The 16,979-nt window shown below is 38.0% G+C and overlaps 1 protein-coding gene across 2 annotated transcripts; it reads right to left on the bottom strand.

Annotated features, from left to right (window-relative positions):
- Positions 1 to 772: 772 nt before the first annotated feature.
- On the bottom strand, positions 773 to 16,603 carry NFYC (nuclear transcription factor Y subunit gamma). 2 transcript variants are annotated; one of them, XM_075195164.1, is made up of 8 exons: positions 16,502 to 16,603; positions 15,003 to 15,116; positions 14,038 to 14,133; positions 8,637 to 8,804; positions 7,589 to 7,747; positions 3,897 to 4,004; positions 1,774 to 1,833; positions 773 to 1,694 (listed from the first exon to the last, which is right to left on the bottom strand). In XM_075195164.1, the coding sequence occupies exons 1-8, from the start codon at positions 16,586 to 16,588 to the stop codon at positions 1,557 to 1,559; spliced, it is 930 nt and encodes a 309-aa protein (XP_075051265.1). In that variant the 5' UTR covers positions 16,589 to 16,603; the 3' UTR covers positions 773 to 1,556. The 2 variants fall into 2 exon arrangements, with proteins under 2 accessions (XP_075051265.1, XP_075051266.1); XM_075195165.1 differs by having other exon boundaries at positions 773 to 1,676.
- Positions 16,604 to 16,979: the final 376 nt, after the last annotated feature.

Below are 16,979 nucleotides of genomic sequence, written 5' to 3'. Positions count from 1 at the left end.
AAACCTACCCTGGTTTTTGTCACTTGATGTTTATATTTCATGTAATTCAGACTCTTGGTGCATCTCGATTAACAGATATTGGAATAGGTTCCAATGACTGCTTTTGGCATTGGGTAAAATAGATTGAAAACCTAAAGCAAACAAAACTCGGAAGCGAGCAGCCTTTACCGAGAACATCTTCTTCATTCCACTGTGTTTCTATGTCTCCGGGCTTATTAATTTGTTTCATGTGCAGTCCTTTGGTCCTGCTAGATTGGGACTTGCTTTGCATTTTAATTGAAACATTATCAATTATATACGCAATTGAACTGTATTTTTTGTGATGGATCCATCTGCACATATAATTGATCCCCATCTAAATAATTTCTGATGGATATGTTAATACAAGGTGAAAAACATTTATCTTAATTATATTTTGTAGTAGCACCCTATTTACAGCATCTTTACTATTTATTAATTCATATGTGAAGGTTGCAACCTCTTGAATTAATGTTTTATTGTATGTCAGTTTAATAAAAATATTTCTATTGCACGTTTTAAACCATTTTCTCTCAATTTATATATGCCTTGGGATATATAGTTTGACGCCTCTCATTTTTTCCAATTACTACTTAAACATTAAATCACATGGGTGACCAAGTTTGGAGTTTCACAAATTTGGAAACACAGGGGCACTTACACCTATGTGCTCGTGTAAGTGTTTTCGAGGACAAGATCAGAAAACATGCGCCCAGGAATAAAACAAAATCAGTGAAAATACAAAGGAATACAATTTGTATCTAAAATGGAACTTTATTGCTGTCTGTGCAGAGATTCCACATGCGTTTAATGCAGACAAGCACAATACTTTAAAAAAAAAAAAAAAAAAAATTACATTTCTCTCTCCTGCTCACATTTACCAAAATGGATCACCGACAAACTGAACAAGAGACCTTTTATACTTTGGGTAGCCAAAAGGGTTAATGAATGGCTTTTCCTTCCTCCAAATCTTAAGGGGCAGGATTGTGGAGAGATAACAAAATGGGATGGGAGACGGGGGAAATTTGGGTGCAAAAAAGAAGCTTGACATGTTCAGTCACTATTACATTTTGTAGAGAAGGCAAACGGGTAAGCCCTTGCAGAACCCCAGATGACATTTAGGATGCATTCACTTGTGTGTTTGTTAACTCAAATTTAGACTGAAGTCTGGGCAGAATAAAGAAAACATTTGTTACAAACATATCATGAAAACAAGTGCAATTGGCTCTTGAAGCTCTTTGTTGCCTGCGGATGACGAAGACCAAGCACAGGCAGTAAAACTATAGGATGTTCTAGCGGAAAACAAAAAGGAGGCTTCCTCTTCCGATTTTTGTTGTGCACAATGTTCATAACCTAAAACCTTTGAAGTGTGCACCAAATATCCTGCAAGGAAAATTGAGTTTCAACTTCATACGATTTGGGACTAATCATGAACGGTTTGTCCCTTTAATACATTGGAGCCAGAAACGCACCAGTGCGTGCAAATGTTTGTGAGTGCCTGTGATCTCCCATTGCCTCCTTCATCCCTTGTCATCTCGTCAGTCTCCAGTGACCTGTGTAGCTTGCCCATCAGCTGCTTGACCAGTGGACTGAATGAACAGGGGCTGTGTAAGGTCTTGTCCTGCTGGCATGGTAACTTGCTGGATCTGATATAATTGCTGGAAAGAGAACAATGACTTTTTTTTAAAAAAAACACACATTTTTTTTAATATACAAGTGAAAGATTAGCTGTCAATTCCCCTCTTATACTGTTACCTGTCCATCAGTGAACTGGCTGAATTGCTGCTGCCCTTGTTGGACATCTGCCTGTGCAATCTATAAAAGAAAAAAGTATCCTTACTGCAAGCCAAAAGTAACAAAAACAAAGAAATAAAAGACAAATACAACTAGTAAAGCACACCAATTGGAAAAAAATATATATAGGAAAAACAATGAAAGCACCAAAATGCTCCGCATCTATAAACACCACCAACCATATGACATCTTGCATTGGTTCTAGCCCTTTTTTTTTAAATACATAAACAAGGGCCCGATTCATTTAGGATCTTAAATTAAGAAACTTCTTATTTCAGTCTCCTGGACAAAACCATGTTACAATGCAATACTGACTGTTTTTTCATGTAGCACACAAATATCAACTTTAAAATTTCAGTGTACAAATAAGCTATCAAGTATTTATGTGCTTGATAGCTTATGTGTATTTAAGCATTCACTGCCAGGTATTAACTGGGGTGATTGATTTGAGTCTGTTGTTTGTGTCAGAATAAAAATATGTTCATTTTACAAACAAGTTATTATAGTGCTTAAAAAAACAACACAAGAAACAAGAATTGTGTGTATATTTGGGATTTCATTTAATAGTTTGTACTAAGAATGTATATTTCTATTCTCATCATAAAATTCAGTAAAAAGCTATTCTTTTCTGAAAGGAAAACTAACATTAGGAAACCTAATGTAAAGTATATTAGAACGAATACAAAAATCTCAGATATTTTATGTATACATACACAATTATAATTTGCACAAGTACCTAATGTTTGTCCAATTTCTTAATGTAGTTGACGTGTATTATTCAAATACATCAGTTACTGTAAGTTACAGATATTAGAAGTCACCTCTGATTACCGTGACCTGTATAAATGTAGTCTGCCTACAGCTAGCTGCAAGATTTTACATGAAAGAAGTCCTTGGCAACTGCTAATATCTATGTAACATTTCCAATAGTGTATTTTCTTTATGTTCCTTAGGAAAACTTGTGTACTATAAAGGAACAACTAACCCCAAAATGGTAAATATCTCCTCAGTGACTTCTAGTACTGTTATAATGTAGCAGACACATTACATAAACCCGTGACATAATGAGCCATTCACAACAAGGCAACCACTGCATACAGAGTTTCAGGTCTTATTCTGTTCATGTTGTCTTAACAGACAAGAACAGAGCCAATTATTCAGCACAAACAGAATAAGGATGGTTTTTCATTGGCATCATGATCCAGGTCCTGCATGGAGGTAAATGTGGCGTCCCACATGAGGGGCTATTCTTACAAAGAGGACAAACATTTCAATCTCTGAAGCTAAATCTTATTGTGTGTGAAACAGACATTATTTTGTACATTCTGGATTTAAATGTATTTTCACCCAGCAAATGAAGCGACAAATTAAAGGCCATCTTGACTACATAACCCCACAGCTTGGAAGAAATAAAATGTAGACTCATTTAAAATAACCTTAACTTATTTTGAGTGACCGGTCCAATCTATCATTAACCATTATTTATATAGCATCATCATACTATGCAGCAATTTACAATGGGGGACAGACACAGTAATAAAGACAAGATATTAACAAGCAGGCAGAGTTATGAGGGCCCTGCTTACAAGCATTCAATCTGTAAAACTAGAGAATTTATACAAATACTGTTGCAATAAAATGTGAATTAGTTCATGCTGCAGAGGTAAACACTAGAGGTGGAAAACCAAAATGATCATATACTCAGTGGATTAGTCACTCTCACATGTTCATCTAAGTTACTGGACCAGGGCGAACCCAAACTTGGGGGAGGTTTAGTAAAGCTCATACATTTCTCATTCTCAGAAGACCCAAGTTCTCCTCCATCCTGTCCAATTTGGTGTAAACAAAAGGTGAACACTGTCACACACACACGACAGGACAAGACGGTGGAGAATGCTGCTTGGCTGAACAGGCAATGTTAAGCAAATCCGTCTTTTCTACAGAGTCTGTGTTCATTACAACAGCAGATGTAAATGAAATGCACTATTTAGCCAAGAGCAAGCCTTGCCTTCTTCGTCACAGAAAACAGTTTGACCCGTTACTTTGGGATGACACAGGAGATGAGTAAAGAAAGAAAAAGTTACCTGTTGTGCATTGGCTGCTAAGGTCTGGATCTGTCCCTGCACAACCTGTGTTCCAGATACAGGTTGGGCAAGACGTATGTACTGCAGCTGCCCTGTGTTAAGCTGAACCTAGAAGCCAAAAAGTATACAGTAAAAACCAAGAAATAACCAAGAGGTTCAGAAAGAAAACAGATTGCTTGAGCAGGCTTGTAAGTTTTAGTGTAGTATGGGAAAAGCTGCACTATTGACCTTTTGACTAGGAAGAAATGAACCCCCCCATCACCACTCATCCAATACCACATATACATAAAACAGGCTTTAGTGTGTACCTGCTGTTTAAAATATTAGTGGATTTCCTTATTCAAGATGCGCTCATTTATACAAATGTATTGTTTATATAGTAATCATGATTTAAGGGTCTAAATATTTATTCTGAGGCAATACAGATTAAGGGGGGTATTCAATTGTTAGTAAACGAAAAAAAACGAGCGCTCAAAAAATCTTAGCGTTAATACGGTAATTACTCGCTGAAATTCCGCGAGTAAACTACCGTATTAACGCTTTTCGCGCGCAATACCACCATATAAACGGTAATATTTTTTGAGCGCTCGTTTTTTTCCGTTAACGCTAACAATTGAATACCCCCCTAAGATTATTTCTCCAAACGTTAGGGAAAACTTCTTGGGCCCAAGTCATTAAGGAGAGCAAAGCCTAAAAAAGGAGTAAGCTTGCACCTTGGCAAAACTATGTTGCATTGGAGGGGAGGTAAATTTAAAATGTGGGGACACATTTATAGTTTCATTGTAAAAATAAAACCATCACGTATTTATGTGCCACATGAAAAAAAACAGCTAGTAATTCCTTATGTGCAAAAAAAGAAACTAATTTACACCCCTTGCATTGTAACACGGTTTGTCCAGGAGCAAACTTACTCCTTCTCTTGGTTTGCTCTCCTTAAGGCCCCTTGTGTACAATATGTGTAGCAATGGCAGATTTTGAAAAAAAACAAATAAAAAAACCAATAAACAAAAAACATCCCTAAATAATAATTAAAATAAAATATTACTAACACCACCTAATCCATTACAGACTAGGAATACAAAATTACAATTAACTAATTTTAACGAACATAAAGCAATGACAACTAGCCAATTTACTATATAACACACCATGGGGGTATTCAATTGTTAGCGAGACGGGTGAAAATCCTGCACTCGAAAAAATATTACCGTTAATACGGTAATTTGCGCGTAAATACCGTTTCAGCTCAGGGAGCTGCGAGCTGAAATTCAGCAAGTAATTACCGTATTAACGGTAATACTTTTCGAGCGCGGGATTTTCACCCGTCTCGCTAACAATTGAATACCCCCCCATGAGTCCCAGTTCTACACTATACTATAAAAATAATTATTTGCTCAGTCATCAGTACATAGCGAAAACTTTGCATAGTGGTTCAAATCAGGACAACTAATGACTACGTGTGTCAGTATTTCATTTGGACACAACTAAAACTAAGACTAAACATAAAAATGAATCTAGCAAAGATGGGACACATCCTGGCACATTTTCCATAACTGTCATTTTCAACCCTAAATTATTCTGACACATCACGTTGAGCACGTGACACAAATATGTCCTGAAACACAAGTTAAGAAATCAAATCCAAGTATGGAGCAGAAAGCGACCTGTGCAGCTGCTTTTGGATAATGTTCCCATTGCCTAGTTTCCAAGGATGAAGTTGTTTTTCCACACTGGTGTATATATAAACCAGTATTTTCATAAGAATGTTATTGTTACATTGCTTGAGAAAGCACCTGTTGACAGGAAATGTTACTATGTCATATTCTGTGACAAGGTTTTACTTTTTCTAAAAGCCATGCTATAATGAATGTTTTTTTTTTTTTTATTTAACATGTCTGTGTTCAATGCACTTACATTTTACAAATGTGAAACTACTGCAGAATAAGGATTTTGATATAGTGATGATAAACTACTTGACGTGCCATAACTATTAATGACTGTATAAAACTGAGGAAGCCACCTTAAGTCCTTTTTGTCTATGGATCTGTCCATGTGCATCTTCGTAGTATACACCTTACCAAATCCATTATTTCCACTTGGGTTAAATTTTATTACGTGATACACATAAATTAGCTATGCAAAGACTGAGTAAAACTGAACAACCCTTCATCTGTAATTAAACTTAAAGAAAAAGCACATAAACTGTAAAAGTAGTCCCTAGTTTATTCTCAAAAGACCACATTCCTATTTCATTTTAAAAGTACTTCCTAGCCCAAAAAAAAACCTAACTCGTCAGTTACTTATATAACCAGGTACTTTGTGACACTGTTAAACAATTTGATAATGGGGTGCAATCCTTTATTATCTATTTTTATCCTAAAAATTTCCGTACCACACAATTGCATTCAATTTAGCATTTCACACCTTATCCACATTTCTTGCCAATGATTTCTTATTTTATTTTGGGAGATGACATTTAAAATGAGATACTAGATAAAATAAAAAAGTGATCAGCCACAACTTTAAAACCACCGACAAGTGAAGTAAATAATATTGATTCTCTCATTACAAAGACACCTGTCAAGTGGTGGGATATATTATGCACTCTGTTCTTGAAGGCGACGCATTGGAAGCAGGAAAAATGGACAAGCGTAAGGAACTGAGCAACTTTGACTAGGGTCAAATTGTGATGGCTAGATCAGAGCATCTTCAAAACGGTCCAATCCAATGAAAGAGCTACTCTAGCACAAACTGCTGGACAAGTTCATGCTAGGCTATGATAGAAAGGTATCAGAGCACACAGTGCATTGCCGCTTGTTGCGTATGGGCCTGAGCAGACCCAGACTGGTCAGAGTGTCCATGCTGACCCCTGGCCACCGCCGAAAGTGCCTACAATGGGCACGTGAGCGCCAGAACTGAACCATGGGGCAATGGAAGAAAGTGGTCTGGTCTGACAAATCCCATTTTCTTTCACGTGAACTTCCGGGTGCATGTGTGCTGTTTACATGGGAAGATGCACTATGAGCAAATGGCAAGCCGGCGGAGGCAGTGTGATGCTCTGGCAATGTTTTGATAGAAAACCTTGGGTCCTGGCATTCATGTGGATGTTACTTTGACACATACCACTTACCTAAACATTGTTGCAGACCAAGTACACCCCTTATAACAATAGCCTCTTTTAGCAGGATAATGCACCCTGCCACAGTGCAACAATTGTTCGGGAATTGTTTGAGGAACATGACAAAGAGTTCAAGTGCTGACCTGGACTCCTAATTCCCCAGGTCTCAATTTGTGGGATGTGCTGGAAAAACAAGTCCGAGCCCTGAATGCCCCACCTTGCAAACTACAACATTTAAAAGCATCTGCTGCTAACTGCTAGCTGTCCGATATCACAGGTCACTTAGAGGTCTTGTGGAGTCCATGACTCGACGAGTCAGAGCTGTGTTGGAGGCACGAGGGGCACCTACACAATATTAGGCAGGTGATTTTAATGTCCTGGCTGAACGGTGTATATTTTTTTTTACTTCACCTATGAGCATAATTTCTATAAACTAGCCTGGAAGGAATCTTCTCTCATTTAAAAATATTTAAGTACTATTGAGAAGAACCAAAAATGGCTTTGTCATGTTGCTACACACAAGGAAAGTTTATCTATGACAAAACTGCAGTTAGTTTGACTTTGTGGTACGCACCGGAATCTGCTGGATTTCTCCTGTGTTCGTTATTATTTGCTGCATAACCTGCATGGTCTGTCCTGTTCCGCTTTGACCTTGCTGATTCTGACCTTGAGGCTGGGCCTGAACAATTTGAACCTGCTGTCCTTCTCCAACTTGCATTGTTACTGGTGCACTCTGAAAAAGAAATAAAAAAAACTGAAGGCCTAAGTACTTCAATCTGACAGATTAGACAGGCTAAAATCCCTGCTGGAGCAAGTAAAGCAGTAACAAGGACACTCAAACATTGTGTCATCATCATGATGTATTTATTCATATAGCGACACTAGTTGCACAGCGCTGTACAGAGAACTCTTTCACTTCATTCCCTGCCCCAAGAGAGCTTACAGTCTAAATTCCCTAACATACACACACACACACACACACACACACACACACACACACACACACACACACACACACACACACACACACACACACCGACTAGGGTCAATTTGATAGCAGCCAATTAACCTACTAGGATGCTTTTGGATTGTGGGAGGAAACCGGAGTGCCCGGAGGAAACTCACGCAAACAAACATGGGGAGAACATACATACTCCATACAGATAAGGTCATGGTTGGGAATCGAACTCATTACCCTAGTGCTGTGATGCAGAAGTGGTAGCCACTAAGCCACCATGTCTATTTTCCCATTTCTATAAATTGATGCACCAGACTTGGGGGGTAATTCAATTAGCCACAAGATTCCATAATAGCCTCACGTGTTGTGTTTATGCACGCAAAGCTGGCAATGAAACTTTGTTCATTAGGAATGAGCAAAAAACATTACCACAACATCACTTGGAAACACAACTGATGAGGCTACTCCAGCACCTCACAGATAATTGAAATGGTCCCTTGAAGACAATGGACAACTTCCACTCCATCTGAGGTTTACCTTCTAGGTCCTTGCTTAGGATCAAAGGTAAAGAGAGATTCGGGAGTGGAAGTGAAATGAAGCATACAAATTTAAAACAAAACACAAAACCATATATTATAATCAAGAATAGCAACATATGGCTGACCTGTCCTTGTTGTGGCTGAGCAATTATAATCTGCCCAGGTTGGAGGGTAGTTGTAGAGGATGTCTGCTGACCAGTTGCCTGACCCTGTACTTGCACAGCTGGTTGCTGAGCCAGGGTAAAATAGTACTGGACGGGTTCTGCTGGGGTGACCGCTTGCCGTACCTCTTCCTAGGCAGACAGAAGAGTACAAATTTGTAAAAACAGACATAAGAGGAGACCAAAAAGCTAAAACACTAATCAGCTTGAGATCTATTAGAAATGCACTCAATTTGATGTCTGAAACATAAGTACTTGCAGCTTTCACCAGACACTTTCACAACATCGTGATTTAGTGCCTCTAAGGAGATCACAGTGAATTTCATAAACAAGGGAACAGTGTCTCATATGTGCCTAAACCTAAAATACATTCATGACTGAAGAGAAAGCATTTCACACACAAGCAAAACACCCCTTAACAATTTGACTGTTCATACTTCAACCACAACCAAACCTCCCAATTCAGAGCATGTCACCTGTGTAGAGATAATTATACTGTAAACATTTATACAGAATTGCATGTGTGGCGTTCAGTTCTGTGCATGATTTTAGATATAACTTTACTAGCGATCAGTGGGAGGCCTATTCAGGACACAATCTGTGTGCTGCTGCCACTTTAACAAATTGTAGGAAGCCTGCCAGATGTTTTCAAACACACACAGAATAGTTTTCATGGAGGTTATTTGACTCAACAGCAGACAATTAAATATTTCAGACTACCATTAACTTAAACACAGAGCCAACACAATGATTGAATGACAAAAAAAAATAATAAGTAACACAAGTGTTTTTAGACACAGAAATAAAACTGTTTTTAGTTCTTTGCTTTTAACCAAGTGGCACAAAATGAAAGAACAATTCATTTTATAGTTCAGGACCCTGAAAGACAGCCTGTTGGCAAAAAAGACTCCCCAGTATTATTTTTTGATTATTTTTAATGGCCCCCAACCAAATATGACAATTTGCCACTGTATAACAATTTATTTGATATTCGGCCGGCAAGTACACAGCTGAAACACATTAGCTCTTACCCTGTACTCTCAAAAAGTATTGCTCTAGATGTTTATTCACATGTGCAAGAACATTATATTGACCAAACCATTAATTCAATAATGTAGGACTATGGAAATCCTCGTAGAATAACTGCTGTTTTTACATATCAGAAGACAAACGGTCTCATCAAGACTAGCCAAGTATTACAACACCAAGTGATATAGTAAATGATTGGTAACATATTATTGCTGGTAAAAATGTAAATAAGTTAAGGGAAAATGTGAATAATATGAAAAGAGAATCTAGCTCACGTTGCAGATCTTGGGTAGCCTGAGGAGGTAAAAATGCAGACCGCGATTACTTTATGATTGTTTATATATGCGCCCATTAGTCTGGGGGTTATTCCATGGCAGAGGGAGTAAACACCCTTCTCCCAGCCATCTCATATTCACAGCTGAGAGTGTAGGATGTTTACAAACACTGCATCAGACATATGAAGAAGTTAACATGTTCCTAGAAAACGTAACATGTTCTGTGTTAGAGAACAAAGATTGTAAACAAACTTGCATCGCACAGCTGGCAAGACACCCAAGTAAAGCTGCAGAAAAATGTAGCTAGTTCTGGGCAGTATGTGCTATAAAAAAAATTACTACAATTGAGACACTTTAGAAGTACACTTCAGCTTTTCCCTGAAATGTGACAGACAGACACACGCCAAAGTAAAATGAATGGAAAATGTAAGTGAATGGATTTGATAGTCCCCCCTACGGCCAGTGTGTGTGTGTGTGTGTGTGTGTGTGTGTGTGTGTGTGTGTCTGTGTGTGTGTGTGTGTGTGTGTGTGTATATATAAAGAGATGTACATGATTTGTATAAAATGATCTGATGTCATAGCGTATATAATGGAGGAATTCTGTGTCCACTAGAAAACCTTGGGTTTTATAAAGAATACACACCCTACTGTAAATTGCAGGTAGTGGAATCCTGTCCTGTATCATCATGGTCCCAGGACTCCATAGTGCAGTCTCATCCCACTATAATTTCCAGCATGGAGTCCATCATCTATAACAAATTGCATGTCTTATAGTGTGGCTTTCTGAAACCCAATCAAAAGCAGATTAGGAATATAGTGAGTTTCTAAAAAGACGAATGTTCTGGTTTGCAAATGTAGCAGTACTGCAACACTCCGGTAAGTTTACCAACATCCTTTTATACCACTGTCTTATTTAAAGATTTGAGCGGCACAAGTGCCAAACAATTTTCAGCTCACAGGCCCTCACATATATAAATATGGAAAACTAGCTTTCATTTCCATCCTGCAACAATGTCCTCAATAAATCTGTAACTCACTGCAGCAAGAAAAAAAATTATGCCAGCCTACTGCTTCAGGTAGCTTGTCTCATCTGAATGATCCCATGTTACCAGGTATGGAGTCACTTGTTACACTGTAGTAGATAACCTAAACAAAGAGTACTTGCCATTAAAGCAATAGAATAAAGTATGGACAAAACTCCTTTTAAAATGTAAAGGAGTAAGGAAATATTAATGCAGTGTCTACACATATGATCTGGGTGTAGCAGCTATCTTGAAGTCGGCCATGTTGGATGCAACTCAATTTTTTTTAAATGGGAAGGTAGTCATGTGACACGTCAAACAGATGCAAAATTTCATAAGAAAATGGTGTTCCTTTGTTTTAACGTAACTTTATTCATTCTCAAGTTTTAACAGTTTTCTTTTGCTGGTAGTGACATTAAGGACAATGGCACCAACACAAACAGATTGTATTGAGATTGTCTTGATATCTGGAGAATGAAGTACACGTGCTATAGAAGAATATTTCAACCAACTTCACCCATATAGGCTACCCACTAGTCACAGTGCAGTTGCCAAACTCCTTGCCAAATTTAAACACCGGATCAGTTGCAGATAAGCCAAGAAATGGACGAGCAGAAACAGTTACAGATGAAGCAACTACTGCTGTGCTGACATCATTTTCAAAGAGCCCACAACCTAGCCATCATCGTCCGTCTCGTGAATGTGAAGCTCGCCGTACGGTAATTTTGAGAATTTTGTCTTCACATAAGTGGTGCCCCTACAGGATTCAAATGTTCCCATGTTTCCAGACTGTCGGGTGGAGTTTGCACACTGGGTAACACATCAATTGAACCCTCATTTTCCACACTAGGTATTGTTTAGCAATGAGGCAAATTTCTTCATCAATGGTGAGGTAACCAAACAAGACCACAGGTACTGGTCAGAGACAAACACTCCCTGGATGGATTTCTGTAGGGTTGTAGCCTTGGCAAAACAGTTACTATGGTGCGGTTTGCGGGGCACCCGTATTGTGTGACCATTCTTCATTGATGAAACATTGACAGCCGCACATTACAAGAGGTTGTTAGATGAAGAGATTTTTCCTTCTTTGTTATCAGAAGATGGGTCATATCCTAATTTCTTCCAGCAAAATGGTGCCCCACCCCATTACGGACTCGTTGTCACAAATTATCTTGACGTGCAGTTTCCCCAAAGGAGGTTTGGCCGTAGAGATCCAGTCAGGTGGCAACCAAGATCCCCAGATTTAACCCCATTTAGATGTCTTTCTGTGGGGTTATCTGAAGGAAGGTGTTTTTGCTGTGAAGAAACGGGATCGCAATCATCTGCAACAACCAAGTGTTGATGCTTGTGCTCAGATTCAGCCAGACATGTTGGTCAAAAGTCATCAAGAAGGGGAAAAAGAAAAAGCTCAACACTGCAACATGGTGGACAGCACTTCGAACATATCCTATAAACATTACGTTAAAACAAAGAACATTGTTGTTTTTCCTATTCTGCATCTGTTTGATATGTCACATAACTACCCCCCCATTTAAAAAAATTTAAAGTTGCATTCAAGGTGGCCACCATAATGACCATATACCCTAAAAAAAAAAAAAAAAAAGATTTTCCACCTCACCCAGATCATGTGTGTAGACACTGGATTAATATTTTTTTACTCAGCTCCGTTTTAAAAGGGTGTTTCCACATTTATGGACCTAATATACTAAACTATACACAAACACACACGCTTTAATACTCTGCTGAGCTAAGTAACTCTGCTCATGTCTTTCAACTGATTGTAATTACCATCATGCACAGCTGCCTGTGCCCTCAAGGGAGAATTGCCCCTCATTCCACAGAATTAAGCTGCTGACGGAATTAAATGGCAACTTTTCATGCATGCTCTATATGTTAACTGGGTGTTACTGCAGTGTACAGCTCTTGAAATGTACATGTAAAGGCAGGTGTCGCAGATTATTTCTGAACAAACTATTCCGTTATGTGATGTGAAAGGGTTACAAAATAGGGCTGTCCAGGGAAACTGACATTCACCTAGTAGGTGAACAGGGTGCTCTTTTCACTTGACCCATGAAACTGAACCTTGTCAGATGAGAGTAGCAGCCAACAGCTGTAAACATCCGACTGAAAGCTCTCCATAATATCACAGCTTCCAGTCAAGGATGTTTACAGCAGATGAAACTGCCCACAGATAAAAGGAGCAAATTTAGTTTAATTATGAATGTCTAAAATCAGGCATGATGTAACTCACAGTACATCAGAATAGAAGCAATCTATTTGGCACAAGAGGTGAGTTAAAGAACATTTGATATGCTCTATTTAGAATAATTCTGACATCATGTTGGGACTTCTTTGACTTCTCTAGTGATGAAAGGTTATCAAACTAGCTATGCCAATTGACTTCTCAAGCTATCAAGACAAACATTTTACATGTGATGCAATGTTATATTTTAGTAAAATAAAATTAACTGTAAAGAAAACCCAACAAATCTCAAAATACTAAATATTGCTCAAAGCACTTCCAAGACATGGTAGGTTCTAAAATATACTATATTATTTGAATGTTTCAGGTTAAGAGCGCTGATCCAATTAGCATTATAGACGTATGTTATGAACAATCTATTGACATAGTCCTTACCAAGGAGTTACCCACTTATGCAAACAACCACCCACCAGACATACATTAAAGAACCTAAGACGAGAACAGAGAGAAGGTGCCATTGATGACCGGGGCATATCTTTGAAAATGTGTTCAGATAGCCATGGTTCACATAAACAAACTTTTCATAAAGGAGTGAGTAATTTACCAAATTAAAAGCAAGATAACGGAGAGGAGAACCAGTGCAAGGAAAATGTCTTTCCAGCTATGAGCCAAAGCTTAATCATAATTTCAGCTAATCAGAATAGACCCCACTTCTCAATTAAATGAGCGGAGACACACCTTACGTGGTATTGAGTTAATCTCTTTTCCCCGCACATAGATTACTCGGCTTACAATCCTATAACAGATTCACTCGCTACCACCTGTAGAAAGCTTACCTGGCGTTTTGGGGGCTTTAATTCGTCCCGGGGAACGATATCAATGAGAAAATCAAATTGGTCAAACTTTGTGATTGCCATGGCAATGTCATTCCTCTAAAGATATAAAGAAAATGAAGTTAGAAATCACATGCTGTTCTGTAACCCCTTTAAGTTGATGGAAAATGATAAACAATATAAAATGAATCATGTGCAATGTCCATCTGTAGCTGCATATATAGACTGATGTTTTAATGTAATATAAAATACTCACACTTCATCCACAAGAGATTTTTATAAGTGGATTCCAAAAACTACATAGCACAAGAAAACAGAGAAAATAGTGCATGCGGTCACACGGATAGCAGTGATACATACAGCACAGAGATGTCTACATCAATCTCTCTACGTGTCGAATAGTCGCTGTCCATTTGATCAGCTTACTTCATTGCATAGAGGTGAAAGGCTGCACTGTTTCCCCTGCGTTCTTCTTCAAAGCAAAAAGAATAAACTATTTTGTGGGAAAATAATAAAATTATAAAAAAGGGATATTAAGTACTTTATTTATATGTGAAAGACTGGACAGTGACATAAAATGAGTGTTTGCTATAGGCATACTTTTGAAAGCAGGAAGTACATTGCATTTCTGTTTGAGGTCTCAACACTTTTAAAGAGACTGCATCATGTTATAATATCATACCCTGATCCAGTTAGTGTTAATTACTATTAACAAACATAAACCTAGGCAAGTACCACACCATGGCCTTACAGTCATGACTGGGACACACTAGTGTTACCAAGGCAGAGCGCCTAAATTGCAATCCAACTAAGAATGTGCAACAAAGTGCCAGATATCCAATTCCACCAATTGTAGTCTGAAGCAACAGAGCATAATTGCAGCCACACATTACATAAGAAGGTGTTCTTCACCTAAAATGATTTCACATTAGACAGCCCTGCAAGTGAGAAACAGTGGGTAAAATGACCTGCAATGTTCTTCTCTTGTTGTCCTCTGTGTGAATCCAGGCACGCAGGGTCAATTCTGTTATGAAAATCTGAGCAGCTTTAGCGAAAAGAACTGGAGCTTCAGCACTGATCATCTACATTGGAAAAAAAGAACATTTTATAGAGGCTCAAATATCTTGAATAAATAAAATCCTTATTTTACTAATATATTTTTACATTTCTAAGCTTTTTAAATCTACCAACATAGAAGCACCACTGATCCAGCTTATGTTTGCATCAAGAAAACTGTCATTTTATAAGAATTGTCTTCATCTTGCCATATTAAAATACCATAATGAGGCAATAGGAAATACAGGAAGAAAGTGCAATATCACAATAAAGAGACTAAGGAGATAATGGTCCATACCTGCTTGTTCTCATATTACATCTCCTTGCGGACATCACTAAATCCAGTAACAACTACCTTACTAAAATTGTGAGGAGTTAGTTGCATCTCATAAGTGAATTCAGGTTCATAGGTAACCATGGATATGTAAAATGCCAGTCACTACATTACTATTGTAGACAAAATAAAGCAAAAAAACTGAGAACTAAACAATATGAGCTATATGGAAGACAACTTAAAGAATATGTCAAAGTATTCATTCTTACGGACCAGTCTCCATTGTCAACTAGCAGAAGGGAGTGCCACGCAAGGGAATCCACGACCCTGAAATACTCACGTTTAGCAACCCAGATCATCTCCCCATGTCAAAGAAACAGAGGAGATGAAATCAGTATTGTATTAATTGAGCCATCACCCCAATTAGAATTAGAATTAGTATTCGACATGAACATGTTTTTATTTTTCCAAATCTGCCATGTTATCGAGTGGAGAGAATCCAATGCAGCACTGCCTGGGGTGATTACTCCTGACTGGCAGGACATTAACAGTTAGTTTGTAAGTAGAAATGTTGATCTATCTAAACATACATGAGCCCAGGGTACAGCAAACATTTATGTTGAGAAGTAAAAGCTCTCACTACTTATGGGATAAAAAAAAAAAAAAACAAGTACAGTTTTTAGTTTCTCTCTAACTGTATTCTAACTAAGCAACAAAACTTACATTTAAAAGGCTGAAGTACTTGTTTAATCACTGTGTGAATACACAGCATAAAAATAAACTTTGGAAACTTGCAATAGAGAATATATCCTAATGCATTTGAATATGGGCAAGGTGGATTTTAATTTCTGAAAACAATGATTTTTTTTATTTTCTACAAAGCTGTACCAAAGTAGACTTTGTGCAATATATGGTATTAATATAGGTAGACAGTGTCTGAGGGGACTGTGATCCATCAGGTTGCAGGCCTTATGAAATGTAATGGGTGGCTATAGCAGACCCCCCCCCCCTCCCACCCCCCAAAAAACCCCCAAAAAACAAATAGATTGTGGAAAAGCAGGAGAAAGCAAGAACGCTAGAAACGCTTCAAAAAAGCACTGGGAACGCCTCAGTGAAATGTAAGACTGAAAAGCTCACCTTAACATCTTCGTCAAGTTTCATGATTTTTTTGATACGAGCCAATGGAAGCTCCTGCACCCTGAAGTCTTTCTGTGTGGAGAACATACACAAGAGCTGTTAAAATGTGACACACAGCTCTATCTACACTCAACAGCTGTTTCATAGAGCCTTAGGCTGGTATTACACAGGAATACTTTACTTTAATGTTGCGCTTTTCCATACTAGAAGAGTGCAACATTCATAAGAGCTTGTTGCCATGGTGGCGAAGTGGAACACTCCTTTTCCTATCATGAGGGCTTATTCTGGGAAACCGTTGCAGGCATAAACGCTGATATAAGGCACGAAATGAGGATAAGATTTTTAATAACGCAGTCACAAAAATCAAATACGAAAACGTATATATTGTTTTTTCTTAAAACCGCATTAACTAGTGCATTCTTATATACAAAACTGCATTTTATACAAAATTTGAGGCTATTGACATTCATTGTATACA

The sequence above is a fragment of the Mixophyes fleayi genome, chromosome 2 (genome assembly GCF_038048845.1).
Source record: "Mixophyes fleayi isolate aMixFle1 chromosome 2, aMixFle1.hap1, whole genome shotgun sequence".
Lineage (NCBI taxonomy): Eukaryota > Metazoa > Chordata > Amphibia > Anura > Limnodynastidae > Mixophyes > Mixophyes fleayi.
The sequence above is the reverse complement of the archived record's forward strand: the minus strand, read 5'-3'. Positions and strand labels throughout refer to the sequence as shown.